A 17,559-nucleotide genomic window follows, 5' to 3' on the forward strand; every position below is an offset into this window, starting at 1 on the left:
GGCACTTTAACATGTAATAGTCACAGTGGCAAAGCAGTTCTTTTTCCTTTTTCTTCTGGTACAATGTATGCTGCTAACTCCACTTCCCAAAAAGTTGTTTGTTTAAATCATTAAAATAGGGTGGCTTTCGGTTGCAAAAAATATATATTTCTGGCTACTCGTTCTAACTTATTTCACTTACAGGTTAAAACTGAAAACAGGCAGAATAAGAACAAGGTCCATCAGCTGGAAAATGAAATTCAACATTTACATGAAAAAATAAAGAGCATGGAAGAAATTCAGGGCCTTGCTGATCAACAGCTCCAAGAGGCAGATGAAGAGAAAGAGAGTATTCTTGCTCAACTGGAAGACTTAGAGAAAAGGGTAGGAATGAGTAAGAACAAGTCCATGTACTGTGTTTGCTCACAAAAAGAAGATTCAAAAACTTTTGAGTTATTTTGCATTTTAAGATGGATCAAATACTTGAAGGAACACAAACAACATCTTTCTTTTCCTTAAATTTTATCGGTTGTTCTTGCTTTAGTTTTTTTTCCTCTGATGTTCTATGCATACAATACAAAATGGCATGGGGTGGGGGGGGGAAGTCATACCGACAGCAATCCTTTCTTCCACCCTGCTTTTTACTTAAAAGTTATAAAACTTATTGTTTTCCTGGTTTCAGAAAAAAATAGAAGATGCCAGGGCACAAATGCAGTTTGTCAGTCTAGGTAAAGAACTGAAGGAATTAAAGAAAGCAGTCATTGCTTCGGATAAACTGGCAGCCACAGAGCTCTCCATTGCTAAAAATCAGCTGAAGGCTCTTCATGGAACTGTTCTCAGAATGAATCAGGAGCGAGCTGAGGTAAATCAACAGTGATAATTAGTTGCTTGTGCATAAGTAGTGCCTCCTAATGCTGTCATAGTGGGAGCAGTCCTGGGGGTGCCTTTTAAATTCAGTGTCAGAGCTTTATTCTGAATCGTCCTGCTGCACAGGAGCTCTTACTTTGGTCAGAGTCTCAACCTGAAATACAGTAGGCGAATGGCTGGAGTATATTTGGCTATGGACAGGTGTTCTTGCTGTGTGTTAGAAGGTGAGGGAGAGGCAAGTTTAATTTCTTACTAGCTGAAAGTCAAACAATAGATAATACATCGTTACCTAAGATAGAAAAGCAAAAGAAGGGACTATGGAAGTTTGTTTTTACACTTCAAGTGTTTAAAACTGGGAATCACTTTTGGCTACATACTAACATCTCCTCTGTAGAAATACTGCAAAGTTAAAGAAGAAATATTATTTTACATAAACTTTGCCAGTTTCTGGAATTCCAGAACAGACAAGTGCTGATACTTCTTGTTAGTCAGCTTTTCACAAAGCTGCATGAGACATCTGCAAGCCTGTGAAGTATTCTTGCAAACTAAAGCTCAAACTTAAAATTTCAATTTCAGGAGATTGAGGAAGCTGAAGAATTCTGTGCTGAGGCAGCTCGTGCAGCTCGGGATCTTGCCAGAGCAGAAGCAGAAATAGAATTGTTACAACAACTCCTCAAGGAGAAGGAAGAACAAGTAGGTGGCAGATCTGCCTGCTCTATGTTATATGAGGAGGATAAAATATTTCAATATATTGGTTCAGTGAGTTTCTGAAAACGCCATAGTTAAAGGTTTGTGCCCCACCCCTTTTCCTTGGGTTTTCCCTAGTCACAATGCTCTTCCCTCCCTTGACATATGCCAAAGAACAAAATGAAAACCTCACTGACTAGAATGGCTGATTTGTAAGGAAAACTATCACTTAAATGCTTTTATGTGGCTGTGTCTGTAAGCCTCAGCCATATGAGGAGATGAGAAGAACAATTTTGTTGCATCAAAGTGGTACAGGCGTTTTGCTGAATGAGCGTTTTTGTAGGGACAGATGGGCATGTCTGAAAAAGTTTTAGCACAGTCTAAATTAGACTGAAGTGCTTTGCTTTGATTTAAACTTATATTTTAAATAGTTTCAGCATGAAATGGAGAAAGCTGGTAAGAAGACTGTTGCATCAAGCTCTCAGAAGTTTGAAATAGAGAAATTAAATGAAGCTATGGAGCAGCAAAAAGCAGAAATTGACCGTCTAAGATGGTTGTTGGGTAATATGGGGACAGGTAATCTCTCTTTTCTCTCCATTTTTTGTGGATAAGCATGGATGCAGACGATTCGCTTTCGTCTCCATCTTTCTCACTGTTTGATCTGAGAAGCTGTTTAGAGCTCTGGAAGCTTATTCCAGGAGAATAAGCTGTTCAGGATACCTGTACAGTTCCTACACAGGATACATTCAGTCCCTAAATCACTGTGCTGCAGTGGATTCTCTGCATCTGTGTGTATGAGGCAAACAACAAGACAAAGTGCAGTTATGTGCAGTGTACAGGTCTTTACCTCTTCAGACGTGAAGAATGGAAGAAATGGGTGGTTAAGGACCAGCAGCAGCACCAGCACTTCAGGTTTCTGGCTTTGCCAGCTGATGTGCCTGTGACCTTTGGAAATCTAGTGAAGTTCTGCCTCAGTTGGCAAATCAGAATGACAGTGTGTTAGTTTTGCGTTAGTTTGTATTAACATCACTTTTTACAACTGTTTGTAAAACACTGCTTGTGTCATGCAATCAGTTTGTCCTGCTCTAGAACACTGTCAGAGATCTACATGTAAGGGAAAATGAGCATCAGTTACCTGTACATGAACTTGTATTTCTACAGTCTTAAAATGGCAAAGTTGCAAGGGCCAGTGTATATCTGCGTCACTGTATAACAACATTTATACATTTATACAAACATTTAGTTTGTTTCCCCTGGCAACTAGTGTTTTTTTTAATATTGTTTCAGGTTAACAGGATAACAAAGAGGGAAAAGCTTTAAACTATTACTTTAATTAAAGCTGAATGCAGTATTTGTGACCGAATTATTTGCCTTCTGTGCCTACAAAACTTTGATTAATTTACAGGTAACAAAGATGAAATTGACAACTTACAAGATGAAATTGCAGCACTCAAAAATGTGCTTTCACACCAGAATGATTACATCACCAGTGTAGTAGATCCATTGAAAAGAAGAGGATACTGGTATTACATGCCATCATCACAGGTCAGAAATAAAAATCCTATTATATGGGAAGCAATTTGATAGGGGAAAGTCTATTAAATAAACTTGCTAGGTCTGGGAGGAACCGTACTGAAACAACACGTACACAAATGTTCCCTGATAAAGCTCGTTACTATGTAGTAATAGGAATCCAGTATCTGTAAAATTTGCAGACAACTATTCAAAATGCAGTACTGTAAATTCATTTAGTTAAACGTTTAAAAAGAGACATTACAGACAAACATTTCTTGCAAAACAACGTTTGTCTGACTTTAAGAGAAATACTGTTAAAATATATTTAGTGTTCTCTTTAAAGGAGCAGCATCGTGCTTTTGAAGTGAGAGAAAGTAGAGCATGGATAGCCTGTTCTTGAAAAATTAGTGCATTAGAATGTCTACAACAAATAATTTATTTTACATGATTTGTTATTTCTAAATTAACATGTATTCTTTTTTTTTTCTTTAGACTTCAACTCCTGCTACTTGCAGCACAAAAGATTCTGGAGTTTGTGTCCTGTGTGCTGGCACATCCCCACCCAGAAGAGGGAGTGATCAGGACGGGCAGTGTGGGAAGGAAGATTTCAGTCCAGGAGGGTGTTGGGTTTATTCACCAGTCAGAAATAGGCTGTACAAACCAGATTCTGGTAAAGGTAAGTCAGTCCCATGGTCTTAGGAGCACATTAAAGATGGGCTCGCATAGAGTTCAGAGTGAATTTTTATGTGCATGAGTAAATTATAAATGTTTATCACTGAACTCATTATTTAGTTTAATTAGCGTTTACTACATTTTTGTACATTACGTAGAATTTAAAATGTGCATTTGAAGTATATCTTTTACTGGAGTGTTTAAAAATAACGTTTCTTTTTTGGTAAAGATGGAAGAGCGAAAGAAGACAGTGAAGGAAAAGAAGAACCTCATGTTCCCAAAGACCCTCCTTTTGTACCACCACCTGGTACAGTTATTTACACGGTCCTTCCAGATGGTGCCCCTGTACCTCAGGGAACTGTGGTTTATGGCCCTCCTCCTGCAGCAGCAAATGGAGGTTCAGTTGCTCCTGGAACTGTTATCTATGGCCCACCACCTGTGGGAGCCCAGGTCGTTTATGGCCCTCTTCCTCCAAACTTCACCGTCCCCCTCATCCCTGTTGGAGTGCTTCACTGCAACGTGCCTGAACATCATGATTTGGTAAGATACAGAGCTATAAGCTGCAGGTTTAACCACAGGGACCTGACTTATGAATGGATTAGGAGCACCTTTTTACATATGCTTCCTCAAAAAAAATGGAAGAAAACCCCTCATTTTTGTGGATTAGATTAGTCTGTTTTGTTTTTTGTTTTTTAAAAATCTCTGCTAAGGTTCTGGATCTGAGAGAGCTGCCGATAAGAATGCTCTGTCTTCAGTGCCAATGTCTGGTCTTTGCTATCTGTAGCTGCTCCTGTGTCGCAGGAGGACTGAAATAGAAAATAGATGTTAATTTTGTTGTTCTATTTCCTGTATGTAGGAGAGTGAAGTCTCAAGGCTAGAAGACACTGTATATTATTTAAAGTCTCGGAAATACAAAGATAAATGGTCAGAGGCAGCTGAGCATAAATGCAAGAAAGAGGTGGAAAAATTGCATCAAAACATTGAAGAACTTCTGCAGGAAAGAGAAGAGTTGGAACATGAAGTAGCAGAGCTACGACAAGTAGCTCAAAAACATAAATGCAAGTAAGAACATTGCTCTAGAATGCATTTAAAGTAAGCATGTGAAAATACCTCAACTTTTTTCCAGTAAAAACCAATTTTGACTCGTTTACATTTAACATAAATGGACTAGAACTTCAAGAGGCTCTGGGCCTCTGGCATTTTGTATTTTAATTCCGTGTCTTTCTTCCTGACCTTTTAGGGACTTTATTGAAGGGTATACTGACAACCTTATTGCAGAACTGCAGTTAGAAAAGTCTCTTAAACATCATGAAGATATTGCAGATGAAATTGAATGTATAGAGAAGACTCTTCTGAAACGACGAGCGGAGCTTAGAGAGGCAAACAGGCTACTTTCAGAGGCTGAAGTGGAACTTGAGAGCACACGGGGGAAAGTCAGTAAAGCCCTAACTCTTAAGTGCTTTAATTTTACATTTTTAATTTATTTATGCTTTGCTTTAATATACATGTTGCTTTAAGACTGTTTGAAGCAGAGGACTTTGGTTTGTTTAAGCAGTTTATTTTCACTTGGATAACCTGAAGCCTCTTAAAATGCTTCTATTTGGAAATAAGTCATGGGATAAACTGTGCTAAAAGAAAATGTTTCAGTCCTTGCCAAAAGGAGAAAGCTTTTCTGCTCTGGACAAGAGAGGAGAAAAGGTTCTACTTGATGGTAAACAAAGGGAGAAAGCTCAGGTGGAATATTCAAGCCAGGAGGTGGTCATCTTTGGACAGCTAAGCTGCAGGTTATGGATGTGGAAAGCATAAGATGGGAATGTATTGTCTTAATAATCTTTAATTTTCGCTCTAGACTAAAGACACTATCCAAAAGTACAATCATGCCAAACAGCATTTGTCCCGTACTGAAACTGAGGCAAAGGAGCTGGAGCGGAGGGCTCAGGAAATGGCCATCAAACTCGTGAAAGCAGATCAGCAATTAAGGTACACTGTTGTTGTGAATTTGTACGAACTGGGGATGAGGAGAACAGGAAGATTATTTTAAATATCAAGATAGTGCTTTTGGGGAGAGAGAGCTGCTAAAATGTTAATACAAAAAGGCATAAATGCTTCTTTAGGTTGTTACAGGCAGATACAAGGGATTTAGAACAGCGTAAGAGGGAACAAGAAGGTATTTTGAAGGAGATCAACAAAATGGTGGCTGCAAGAGACTCTGAATTCCAGTCGTTAAAGCAGAAGATAGAAATGCTAACTGAAAGGTAAGTACTTTCAATTTATCGTAAACGATATTAGATAAAATAAAGATGTCCACCTCCAGTAAGTTTCTGCCTAAGGTAGTCTTGTTTCCTCTGAGTCAATGTTTTTATCCTCACCATCAGTCTTCAGAAGCTTCAAGGAGATATTCAAGTTGCGGAAGGTAATGAAGAACATCACCTTCAGATCCTTAGAGAAGCAGAAAACCTTCTTCAAGGCAAGAAAACCGAACTGGAAAGATTGAAAGATCAGGTAAGGCTTTTCTGATTAACTCTGGACTTACCAGTTTTGTTGGTTTTGATGTAACCAAAAGCCGAGAAGAGTCTAAAGTTCTGAACTGCCTTGCCTGAAGAATTTAATTCTTAAATTTGAATGCTTCTTGTTTACCTTGCTTGGCAATTCGAATGCTCCTTGTTTTCCCTCATAATAAGTATGATCCCAGTCTCGCTGGCGTTTCTGCATAATAAATGTTACTGCAGAGTGCTCTGACAATTCTCACTGCATTTCAGAATAAAACTTAACTCTCTGAGGTATAGGACTGAACTTAGTCTTTAGTATTGGTTTAACAACTGAAGCTCATTGCTGTGATGGTGTCTTTACGTGTGTGCAATTCCAGTAAATCTCTTTGGCAGGAAACAGTGCACGGCACTTATTCTTGTGCATGTCTGTAGTCAAAAAAATCAAAGCCTTCAGATGCTTCTTCTGTTAAACTTCTACATTGTAGATGACTGCTCAGCAACAAGAGCTCTTGTTTCTGGAGCAACAGTTAAATCAAAGAAAAGAGGAGCTCCATGTCGTTCAAGACTGTATTTCTCAAAAGAAAGGTGACCTCAAAGAAGCTCTTCGCGATGGAGAGACTGAAGCAAATGAAAAACTACGCCAAATAAGAGTAACTTTCCTGAATGAGTTTTCAATTCATTGTATCTCTGAAGAACAGCAAAAGAATAGAAGTATCAAAAGCATCCCATAAAGTTTCCACAAAATCAGTTTTGAGTTCTAGAACCTCCCAAAACCCACTGAAAAATAGAACAAGCAGGTTTACAGTTTAGTGTGAGCTTGGCCCAGGTGCACAAAAATAAGAAGTAGAACTCGCAAGTTCCACTAATTCTTACAGAATTGGTCCCTTGAGAACTAAATGATATTAAATAGAAGTCTCTGAATGACCTACTGTTGCTGAGACAAGCAGCTTCTAAAGCAAATGAGTCTGATCAGTGTGTGCAAAACACAACAAAGCTGGCATGTCAGCTGTCTGTCTCCATTCCCATTTACTTAGAAAGGATTCTGCGCTTCCTTTCTTTCTGAAATAAAAGCAAAGGATCAACATTAACTGTATTTTGGGGGGTGCTTTTTGTCTGACTTTCTGTATTAAAGCCTGTCTGTTGTTCACTTGAATGACAGTATTAGGGTCAGACTTGTAGATCAAAATCTTTCCAAGATTACTACTTTAAAATTGTCAAAAAGCAAGACTTTAGCCTATGTATTACGTATTTTTTGTTTATACCGTTAACTGTAACTATAAACTCTGGAATTAAATTGACCAGAATATTGTTGACAGATTCTTTTAATTTTGTAAATATTTATAACTTCTATTTAAAGAAAAATTTTATTTAAAATGGCAAATAATGGCATTGCTTGTAACACTGATATATTACCACAGGAAATGAAACTACTTCTGGAAGACCTTCATGTTGAGAGGAAAGAACTGGATGTCCAGATTAATGAGAAAAGAGCACAGCTTTCATTCATAAAGAAGGATATTGGAAAAGAGGAAGAAAATCTTCAAGGAATACTCGGGCAAATTACCAGGCATAAGACAGGTGTGTCCCTGGCTTTACTAGACAGTGTTTTGTGCAGATTGGAAAGAAATAACACTCAGATCTCAGTCGTACCTCGCTGCAGTCTTCTGTTCCTCGGTCCTTCTTAAACGTTGTGAGTGGCTGCAGAGGAAGAGTTCCCTGTAATTCTCGTCGTCTACGCGGAGCTGACGGATGCCCTTGGCTTCAGCTGCGGCAGTGCTTTGTGCCACTTTGTATTTGGGAGGGAAGTTTTTCTTGCCAGAGAAACGTGAACAAATCCGTGGTCAGGACTGACCAATTAAGCTCACACTCAAGCACTGTGTGGTTAGGAGGTGTTAGCTAATTGTGCTGCAGCACAGAAGAATTAAACATCGGGATGTGTGGGGAAATGGAGGAATCTCCTGAGCAGTTACATCCTGGCAGATTGTGGCAAGTACAAGCAGTGGGAGTTTGCTACTTCTGTACTTTTTCTGAAATATTTTCTTTCATTGTTCATCAGTCAGATACTCTGTCCCAGCCTTTCTTTGACCTTTCTTTCTTTCATCTTACTAGAACTGAAACACGTTCTGGAAATGCTGGAGCTTGAAAATAATGAACTTCAAGGTTTGAAGCTACAACATGACCAAAAGGTCAATGAGCTAGAGAAGACTCAGGTTGCAATTCTAGAAGTAAGTATTTCTTCTGTAGCTAATATAGTAACTGGAAGAAGAGATCTGCATATTCTGTGATTCTGTTAACATCTGGGTAACAGAGTCCCTACGCTTTTAAATCCATCAGTTTCTAGTCTGATTTCAACTTATCACAGAAAAGTCTTAAGTCTGCTTAGGCCCTTTAAAATAATGGGGGTTTTGGTGCATATGAGGGCGAGAGGGCAAAAGCACAGAAATCTCTTCTGTGGCTGTATAACTGTGAATACTATTGTCTTAAAGTTTGTGTCCAGAGTCTTTTTATCTGCATTCTATCTGTGTCCTCACTTGCAAAGTAAGTATGGAAGACAGTTTACTAACTCAGCTGGATGATCTTCTCTGCCATTACCAAGGGATTTCAGCTCAGCTAGTTTCTTCTCTTTTTGACAAACAGAGACAGACCTTCAGCTTTGCTACCAGTGGGCAGGGAGATCAGCGGCATCCCCCTGGCAGTCTCATAGGAGCTACAGGATTGTTAGGTCGGAGTCTGGGATAGCCCTTCTTCACTCAGTTGTGTAATTCCAGAAAATCTAACGTGCGTTTACTAAGAGAGCATTTATGAGCATGTATAAACAGATATTACCTGCTGCTTACTTTTAAAAGACTTTACGTCTTCTCTCTGTACTTTTTCTGTAAAGGACAGGGAAAAGAAGGGACTAGTTGATACACTTGGTGCCTTTCTGTTACCACACTTATAGTGGTCACCTCTACCTGAGCATCTCACAGCCCTCAGTGGTCATTCTCTCAAAATCTCTGTGATGAAGGGATGTGCTAATCTTATGGATGGGGGAGAAATGGTGGTTAAACTATGATGAAACAAAGAATTGCACCTCTATCTTCCAGTCCTCATGCTCATTATAACCTTCATCATAAATACACTCAAATTAGTCTGGCACTTTAAGCAGTTATCCCTTCCAGTGCTGTAGTTACAGTGGGCACTCTGGCCTGCATATGATCTCTGTGAATTAAAGGTTTTTAAACTGCTGCATCTAAAAATGTTCATCATTTGTTGTACTCCTTGACCGTTGTTTGTCGTGTTGTGTTGTTCACAATGCCTTCTTTTGCAGGAGAAGTTAAAATTGGAGAATATTCGGAGGCTATTTCAGTGTCAGCAAGGGGAAGTCGATTGGCAGGAACAACTACTTGAGAAAGACCGTCAGGAAAATGAACACCTGGTTTCTCAGATGCGCACTCTGCAAAACAATATTGAGTCTTTGAACAAAGAAAAGGAAAAGCTTGAAGAAGACTGTCAGAGTTTGGAGAAGAAGTTGTCACAAACCAGAAGGTGGGGGAGAATATTTTTTTCCGCAAAGATCAGAAGTGATTGCAAGTGCCTTGAATGTCTGTTTATCATAGTTAAAAATACAGCTATAACTTTGAGGTGCCCAATTATACAGAATATCCCGTTTCTTATATCCTGTGGAGGTTTTTTTAAGCATGTCTACAGCAGACTTACAGAAAATACTCACCAATGAATGCAACAGCATTCATCTTATATCCTGGCAATGCAATGAGAAGTATTATGAAAAGCAAAATTTTAAGTATTGGAACAGGACAGCTGTCCTGCTCTCGTGACTAGAAGGTAGCATCCCCCTGAGCTGAGAGAACTCTTACTGAAATGCAGCTGGTTTGGTTTTTTTAGTCCTCACCAAGTACTTCCAACAAGCTGATAATATGTATTCACATTTTATAGAGACTTAACTGCTACTGAAGATAGCAGCAGAACTGCATTGTCCAATGTAGAAAAAATGGAATTGGATGTTAAAAACCTGCAGCAGGAGGTAGATCTACTGAACAAACAAAAAAAATCACTGAATGGAGACATTGTTGTTGTACAGAAGGATCTTCAAGGTAAAGAGCAATTTTTGGTTTTAAGCTGTAAGACCTTTTAAGAGAAATTGTGTTAAAAGACACTGTAACTGTACTGTATGATACTAAATATACAACATGCTCAAATACCTACAGGCAGAAAGTACTTAACATGTCAAAAAGATGGAAATTTTAGAAACTATTTTTCTATTGTTTATTCTTTCTTTATGAAAAGAGGTAATTTATTTGTATAGATATTACAAATCGCTGATTGAAAATCTCTTGTGAAATATTTTTCTAGAAAAAAAAGAAGAACTAGAAACACTGAAAGGAGAATTGAATGGCTCCAGGCAACAGCTTCAACTGGTAGAACAGGTTAGTTTTACTGAAATACGTACGTGTTTTCGTGTAGTGAGTAGATTGGTGCACAGAACTGAGGGGTCACTTGTCACACCAGTTCAAAGTCCATCGCCTGTTTCTCATGCCGGCACATCAGCTCGAAATCAGACACCTGCAGAGCTACTGAGCAGTGGCTGGTTTATTGCCTTGTTCTTGCTGAGTTTGGAGAGGTTTGGACTGAGCAGGTACCCAACCAAACGAGACTGCTCTGGGGTTTCTGCTGAAGTGGCACCTCTGAGGACTCCTGCTCAGATTGTTACTACCAAGTTGGAGCATGTGGCTTTTTTTGGTTTTGTTTTTGAGTTGTTTGGTTTGGTGGGGTTTTTTGTTGGGTTTTTTTAATGGATTTGTTTGGTTTTGAACTTACCTTCTTTCTAAAAAACAATCCAGTCACAGAGGCAGAATCACTCTGGTTTATTGGTTATTAGGAAGCAAAAAAAAGCAGCATCTTCTCTTCTAGCTTTTTATCTGGTGGTTCCTACGGCGTTAATTCACGCAGTGGCTGGTTTCAATGGAGGGTAATGCTCAGTGTGATCGTTACGTGCTTTCAAACGCGAGCCTTTTAGCTGGAGAGCTGCTGCTCTTACCAGCTACTTATGTCACTTGATTTTATGTTCTATATTGCAGGATTTGAAAAATAATACAAGGCATCAGGATGAGTTGCTTAGAGAGCAGGCAGCCCTGAAAGAAGATATCCTAGAGCATTTAAGGAAACGTAAGGATTGCCAAGAGAGACAGAAAAAGAGAGAGAACCAATTGCAGCAGCTCCAGAAGGAGATTGAAGAGAAAGAAGCAGAAGTCGCCAAACAAGACGCGGTAACGAGCCTGCCGACTTGCCTCACGTTTGCTCGGCGTCCAAAAATAATGCAGGCCAGAAAGTTTTGGGTTCAAGTTTACAAATAATCTACCAGTGCTTTAAGAAACATGAAGCTTCATTTTTAGAAGAATAGCAGTAAACAAAGCTTCAACATTTGAGTTATGTTTTAGTGAAAACCAGTGTGTCACAACAAAGCACCGTGTCTTCCTTCTTGGCAGGGTCCTCTTCCACTGAACTGATAACAAAAGTGTTGTACAACCAGCACTGACCCGGAGTGCAGGAAGGGTTGGTGTAGTGGAAGGTGCTGGGCAGTGCTGTCCCTGGGTGTAGCTGACACGGGTGAGGAGCTGCACGAGAACACGTTATCCTCTATGATTCCGTGTTGTCAGCTGCCAACATGCAGCAGCAGGATGTAGTTCTTCCCGTGCTGCTGATTTCTCCCGGGAGATGAGCAAACTATCTAGTGTACCTGAAATGCTACGATGGATTTCAAGTGAAACTAATCAAAACTTAACTCCAGTTGCATTCCATAATTCCAAAACTAAGCAGAAAAATTCCAGGGCTTTTTTATCCTGGAGTTTCCTTTTGATTTTGAGTGGATCACTATTGGCAGCTAGCTTTTCTTCTTCTCTTCTGTGGTATTTCTGTGCAAAGCCCATAAGCTGTTCATGAAAATTAGGGCTTAATCTTATATTCCTGTAGTAAAATCAGCTTAGGTTGGCTGAGGAGTTTCAACAAAGTGAAAGGAAAACTGAGGAAGCTGTACTGAAAATAAAGAGAGGCAAGAAAAATTGATGAGCTTTTTTGTCAGTAGGGAGTATTGGACTACATTTCTTTCCAATTTATGCTGCTTTAACTTCTATAATGTCTTTTGGTGATGGTATTTGTTCTGCTTGAGTTGGTACCAAGTTAAAGCTGGAAGTGGTGTGTTTTTTGGCAGATTCTTCATCGCCTCAAGCAAAATTCAGAGCGTGAAGGAAAAAAACTGGAAGAATGTACTGCTAAAGTGAGAGATCAGAAAATACTATTGGAAAAAGAACTCGCAGATCAACAAAAGAAACTGGAGCAGGCAGTAGCGAAAGTACGGCTGGCAGAAGAAAACATCAGGAAGCTGGAAAAGGAGGAGTCCCGATGTACAGCACTTGAAGAAACTGTCAGAAAAAGCAGTAAGATTCATTGCACAAGTAAATTGTTCCCATCTGTGGGTTCTAAGAATAATGAAACCAACAAATATGTCTGTTGATCTCGCTGGTTTCTAATGCAGCACCTGGATTGATGTGCTCAAAGAATGAAATTCTAAAGCCAACTGGTGTGCTGTCCCCTTTCACCTTGTTGTGTTTTTACAAACCATTGCTCAGCACATTAATGTGTTTGAAAAATATCTAACGTGTATGAAATACGCCAAGATCCTTACATTTCTGCTAATCAGGATTGTTTTAAAACAATGTTAATTACAGAACATCAGCTCTCAGAAAAAGAATTACAATTACAACAAAAAAATAGAGAAATACAGTCCCTTCAAAAAGAACTGGAAGTCTCCAAGTCTGAGCTAAACCATCTCCAAGATCAGATAGCATCAGAGAGGAAAAAAGCTGAAAAACAAATCTTGAGTCTGAAAGAAGCAATGAAAACGCAAAGGATGCAGCTTGAAAGAAAACTGCATGTAAGTCCTGGCTGAGGGGAGAATGTTTGGGGATTTGGGTTATTTTTAAACAGCAGAATGCTAGAACACTCATTTTTATCGTAGGAGGAACAAAGTGGTGCATGAACTTCATGACTAGGCAGACCTTCAGGCAACCAAACTCTGGTGTTTCTGGATTGTGCTGCAGAACAGCTCTCTAGTTACTCCTGTTTAAGGCTGTTTCTGCCTTCCAGCTCGAAGACAGGGTGTTCTGTGGGTTTGCTCGATCCATTTCTCTGCAGTGGACGCTGACAGTAAAAGGCAATCTTTCTGTGTTTTCCTAGGAACAAAAGTTTGAAAATAACTGTTTGCAGAACAATATTGCAACTGCTGAACAAGTCGCACATGATAACCATGAACGAGCCAAGCGCCTTGTCAAGAACCTTGGCCGGATCCAACAGGGCTACGTGGATCTCCAAGCTCAGGTACGAGCGAGTGGCCAAACACCGGTGGGTTTGAGGGGAAGCTCTGTCTTCCAGACAAGTTTATGTTGGTTTGGTTTTGAGTCTCCTCCTGTCTGCTGCATCACAGTTACAAACAGACCTGCTTAAAACTGCCACACAATTTTCCCAGATCTAGGAGAAGTTAAGCTTTGTTGACAACCAGTAGGATCAGGCAGCTCAGCAATCCCGGTTTACAAATGAACAAACCAACTCCAGCCAGTCACGTGCAGCGTTCTCGGGTAGGGCTGCCAAGCTCTAAAGCAGTGTTTCATTCTTCAGGATGTGGAGGCCCTGGCAGAGTGGCACCACTGCCACCTGGTGAATTACGGGCACCGTTGAGGCAGTTCAAACAGCTCAGCCCCTCGCCCAGTAAAACGGTGCCTGAAAAAGAGACAGTGTTCTTTGGAGGTGGGCTGGGGGTGGAGGGGGCTAGTCCTAGCTACTCGTTAGGAGTGGCTGGATTTGGGTGCTCCCGAGATCCGTAGCAAACGCACCGTAACACGTGCCGTCAGCTCCGTCTGGGCCATGCTTCAGTCAAGAACTGGGACTCCGGCTCCTGTTCACGTTAAGGTTTGGTAATGGGAACTTGGCATCACGAGTCGTAAGATATGCAAATCACTAGATGTTATTGACGTGCAAAGATACTCAGAAAGCATTTCACAATTAAGTGCTGACCCGGGCCAGTATTTTCTTCTTTTGATACTCACTTTTAATTTAAAGGTGATTCCATGTTGTCAGACTCTTCCTGGTCCTTTAATAAATCCTTTATAAATTGTTTCTAAGTCTTTTTGAAATAGGATCCTTTGGAGAAAAATGTTGTTAGCAACTAGAAAGCATTCGAGGAGGACTCTGCAAGACCAGAGTAGGAACAGGTTTAAGTTAACAAGTTGTGTCCTGGCAACTTTAGTTGCCTCTATGACCATCTGAGGGGCTTCATGGGCAAAGTTAATGTCAGAATTAGGGCTGCATCTGATCAGAGGTTTTGTGATTCCTGACTGCGATAGTCAAAACGCAAACATTTCCGAAATAAGCCATGCTGAGTTACACAGGAAAACCCCTCTGGGCTGATGATGTGTTTGGAACCTGACAGCAAAATGGTGAGACTGTTCTGTGATGCAGGTTAAGACTCAAGAAGACTTGGAAAATAGACAAAGGGAGACAGAGAATGCAGTGATGTTCCTTAAAGTGGAGGCTGAAGATGAAGTTAGGATGGGCTTTAAATCTTCAAGCCCATCTTCTCTGGAACCATTGGAAGATTTGGAAGCATCTTGTGAAGTAAAGGGCAGTCTGCAGTGTGGATCCCATAACTTAGAGGAGACTGATCCATTTGCTGCTGCTGACAGAAGACTCCTCTCATTGGAAGAAAAGTTGAATTTTTCTAAAGTCTTCTTAATGGTAAACACCTTCCAAAAAGTAGCAGCTACTGGTGCTACAGCTGAGCAGGGCAGTGTTGGTGCCCTTAGTGGTAACTCTGTTACTGAATGTGCTTTTGTTTCCAGAAGGACGAACAGTGGCGTGGGGAGGCTCTCCGAGAAAAACTGCGGCATCATGAAGATCGGCTGAAGGTGGCACCTTTCTTCCCAGTCACTCCGACGTGTCCCTTGGGCCCTTCTAAAAATAATCTGAACAACCCAGAGCAGGGGGGATCCTGTGCATAGTGACCAGCTGCAGGGTGTCTCTGGGTGGGAACGGGAAAGGAAGCCTGGCAACTGCAGGCTCTACCAAGATGAATAATTTTAATTATCAGTTAACTGGATTTTGGAGTATTCCAACGAGATTCCCTCATTTACATCGTTCTGTGGTGTATTAGCAATGTGACAAATGACGGATCAGGAGCACCTGTGATCACTTTAGTGCAGGTGATGGCTGAGTGTCGTCAGCATTTATCTCCTGCTCTCTCTTGAAGCAGTTCAGGATAAAGGCCATAAAAATGGACCTTATTTCTGTCCTGGGAGGAGGTGACCTGTTTCAAAATAATTTGCAAACCCACTGCCAGACTCCAGTATTTCCTCCCTTACGGCCTGACTGGGAGGTCATCAGGTTTATTTTAAATACAGTTTGAAAATTGCCCTGGCTGTAACTAGCACTCGCGCTGTGTTTAGGTGCAGCTCCGGCAGTGCATGTCCAAGCAAGCAGAAGTGTTGATCCGAGGCAAGCAGCAAACGGAAGGCACCCTTCACAGCTTGGAGCGGCAGGTGGATGCGCTGGATGACCTGGTCAGCAGCACTTCGTCAGATTCGCTGCTTCTAGCCCAGAGCTCCAGTCTCGTATCTCTCCACGATGCTCTGAATTTTACGGAAACGCAGGTAACGTCCCCCTGTACAGCAGTTCTGGTTTGGTTTGGTGATTTTTAGCTCCCGGGTGGCCCGTTACAGCCATGTGCTCGGCGTGTTGGAGGCACTGCAGGGGTTTGCTGAAGGTGGGGCCATTAACTGCACACTTAATTACCCTGCAGTAGCTAACTGGTTTGAAAAGGGCAAGTTTTCCTTGGAGGGGGTGAAGTCTTTTCACTTTTCTTCTTTGAAATCCCTATTTGTCTTTTGGTTTTTAAAGATTGATGTGTCTCTGCTAATTAAAGACATTAATTATTACTCAGACTTGCTTTTACTGCTTCTTCTAGGCTACTCTGACAAGAGTCACGCGGGTGCCCAGCAGCCCGGTGGGTGTTTCCGTGGTGTCTCAGGCGCTGCGTTCCTGCTCACGAGGAATTTCCCAGTAGAGCCGAGAGGTGAGACGTGAGTTCAGCCCAGCTGGAACACCACTGGGTCAGGAGTGTCGTGAAGGTTGAGGCTTGTGGGTTGCAGGAGGCGGTAGCCCCGGGGCCAGTGTGGGTGCAGGACTGCTCTCAGGCGGTGCAGTCCCTTTCCAGGGAAAGCATTCCTGTGGTTGGGATCCTGGCACTCGATGCCTTTTTGGCTTTTCGATGTGTATTTTCAAACAACTGTGGGTGAGAGCTGCCTGCAACTCCCATAGGGCCCAGAGAAGTTACTCCTGTGGTGACCACCCTCGCGTTTCCATTACTGAAGGATCAGAGAGGGCAGGAACTTTTCTAGTTTAAATAAATGTACAGCCCAGCAGCATCATTCCAGTCACAGCTCCTTACAGTACTGGTACTTAATGGTTCTTTTGTCATGATCTAAGTGAAACGTGTGACTTCGAGAGCTGCTGTACAGGAGAAGAAAAGCTGTAAGTGCATCTACAGCTGCTTTTGGGCAGTCTGTGCACAGGAGCAGCCGCTGCACAGCTGTGAGTGCCACGTGTACCATGCAGCAGCCAGACAGGTCCAGCCATGGGCACTACCCTCCGTGCAGGGCAGCACCGCTCTCCTGGGCAGTGCACACAGCTCCTGGCCCTGCACCATCAGCGACCACCTTTGACACCTTCTACCTCCGTCCTGCCTTCTCCAAAGGGTGTTTGTCACCACTGACACCAGCAGCTGCAGGGCCTGCTCTGAACTGTGAAGTTTTTGTACGATTAAACAACTGAGCTTTATGTATAGAGGTTGTGGGGTTTTTTAAAAAACAAACTTATTTTAAATGTGGATTTAAATGCATCCAGAACAACTCCTTCTATTTCAGTGTAGCTGTTTGTCTGTTTCCACTTTAAAGAAAACCTGTGCCAAGGACAGAGTTGTCCATTTACCTGTTGTCAAATGCATGGATGTTTTCAATAAACATTTTTCAGTACTTCCTTAAAATAACCTTGTGACTGATGCTTACTTTTAGCCACAGTTGGGATTTGGTTGGTTTTTTCCTTAAAGCTGCTCTCAGGGCCACGCAGCCCTGGAGCAGGACAGCAGCAGCAGCACCCTGAGCCCTGTGGCTCTTACCTGCAGACAGGGAAACTCGCCCAGTCTGGGTACTGATGTACCTGGAACTGGCCGTGGTGGCTGTTGGGAAGCCATCACCCTTCGCTATATCGCTTTTCTGAAGCACATGGCTGCAGTTCATGGTTCTGT

At 41.5% G+C, this 17,559-nt stretch overlaps 1 protein-coding gene across 1 annotated transcript in view; it reads left to right on the forward strand.

The window, feature by feature from the left end:
- The window catches only part of CNTRL (centriolin), a 35,016-nt gene extending 17,763 nt beyond the window's left edge, over nt 1-17,253 (forward strand). Inside the window, exons 17-42 of the mRNA XM_086625417.1 lie at nt 184-363; nt 662-841; nt 1,423-1,539; nt 1,965-2,109; nt 2,939-3,078; nt 3,541-3,724; nt 3,950-4,260; nt 4,577-4,782; nt 4,961-5,153; nt 5,570-5,700; nt 5,835-5,975; nt 6,096-6,222; nt 6,695-6,859; nt 7,628-7,787; nt 8,319-8,434; nt 9,520-9,737; nt 10,146-10,303; nt 10,563-10,636; nt 11,288-11,476; nt 12,418-12,643; nt 12,935-13,140; nt 13,443-13,583; nt 14,721-14,996; nt 15,101-15,166; nt 15,704-15,907; nt 16,222-17,253. Coding sequence (XP_086481543.1) covers nt 184-363; nt 662-841; nt 1,423-1,539; nt 1,965-2,109; nt 2,939-3,078; nt 3,541-3,724; nt 3,950-4,260; nt 4,577-4,782; nt 4,961-5,153; nt 5,570-5,700; nt 5,835-5,975; nt 6,096-6,222; nt 6,695-6,859; nt 7,628-7,787; nt 8,319-8,434; nt 9,520-9,737; nt 10,146-10,303; nt 10,563-10,636; nt 11,288-11,476; nt 12,418-12,643; nt 12,935-13,140; nt 13,443-13,583; nt 14,721-14,996; nt 15,101-15,166; nt 15,704-15,907; nt 16,222-16,320 — 4,353 coding nt within the window. The 3' untranslated portion in view covers nt 16,321-17,253. The remainder of the gene's footprint in view (nt 1-183; nt 364-661; nt 842-1,422; nt 1,540-1,964; nt 2,110-2,938; nt 3,079-3,540; nt 3,725-3,949; nt 4,261-4,576; nt 4,783-4,960; nt 5,154-5,569; nt 5,701-5,834; nt 5,976-6,095; nt 6,223-6,694; nt 6,860-7,627; nt 7,788-8,318; nt 8,435-9,519; nt 9,738-10,145; nt 10,304-10,562; nt 10,637-11,287; nt 11,477-12,417; nt 12,644-12,934; nt 13,141-13,442; nt 13,584-14,720; nt 14,997-15,100; nt 15,167-15,703; nt 15,908-16,221) is intronic.
- Nucleotides 17,254-17,559: the final 306 nt, after the last annotated feature.

Source organism: Tauraco erythrolophus, chromosome 22, assembly GCF_009769465.1.
Source record: "Tauraco erythrolophus isolate bTauEry1 chromosome 22, bTauEry1.pri, whole genome shotgun sequence".
Lineage (NCBI taxonomy): Eukaryota > Metazoa > Chordata > Aves > Musophagiformes > Musophagidae > Tauraco > Tauraco erythrolophus.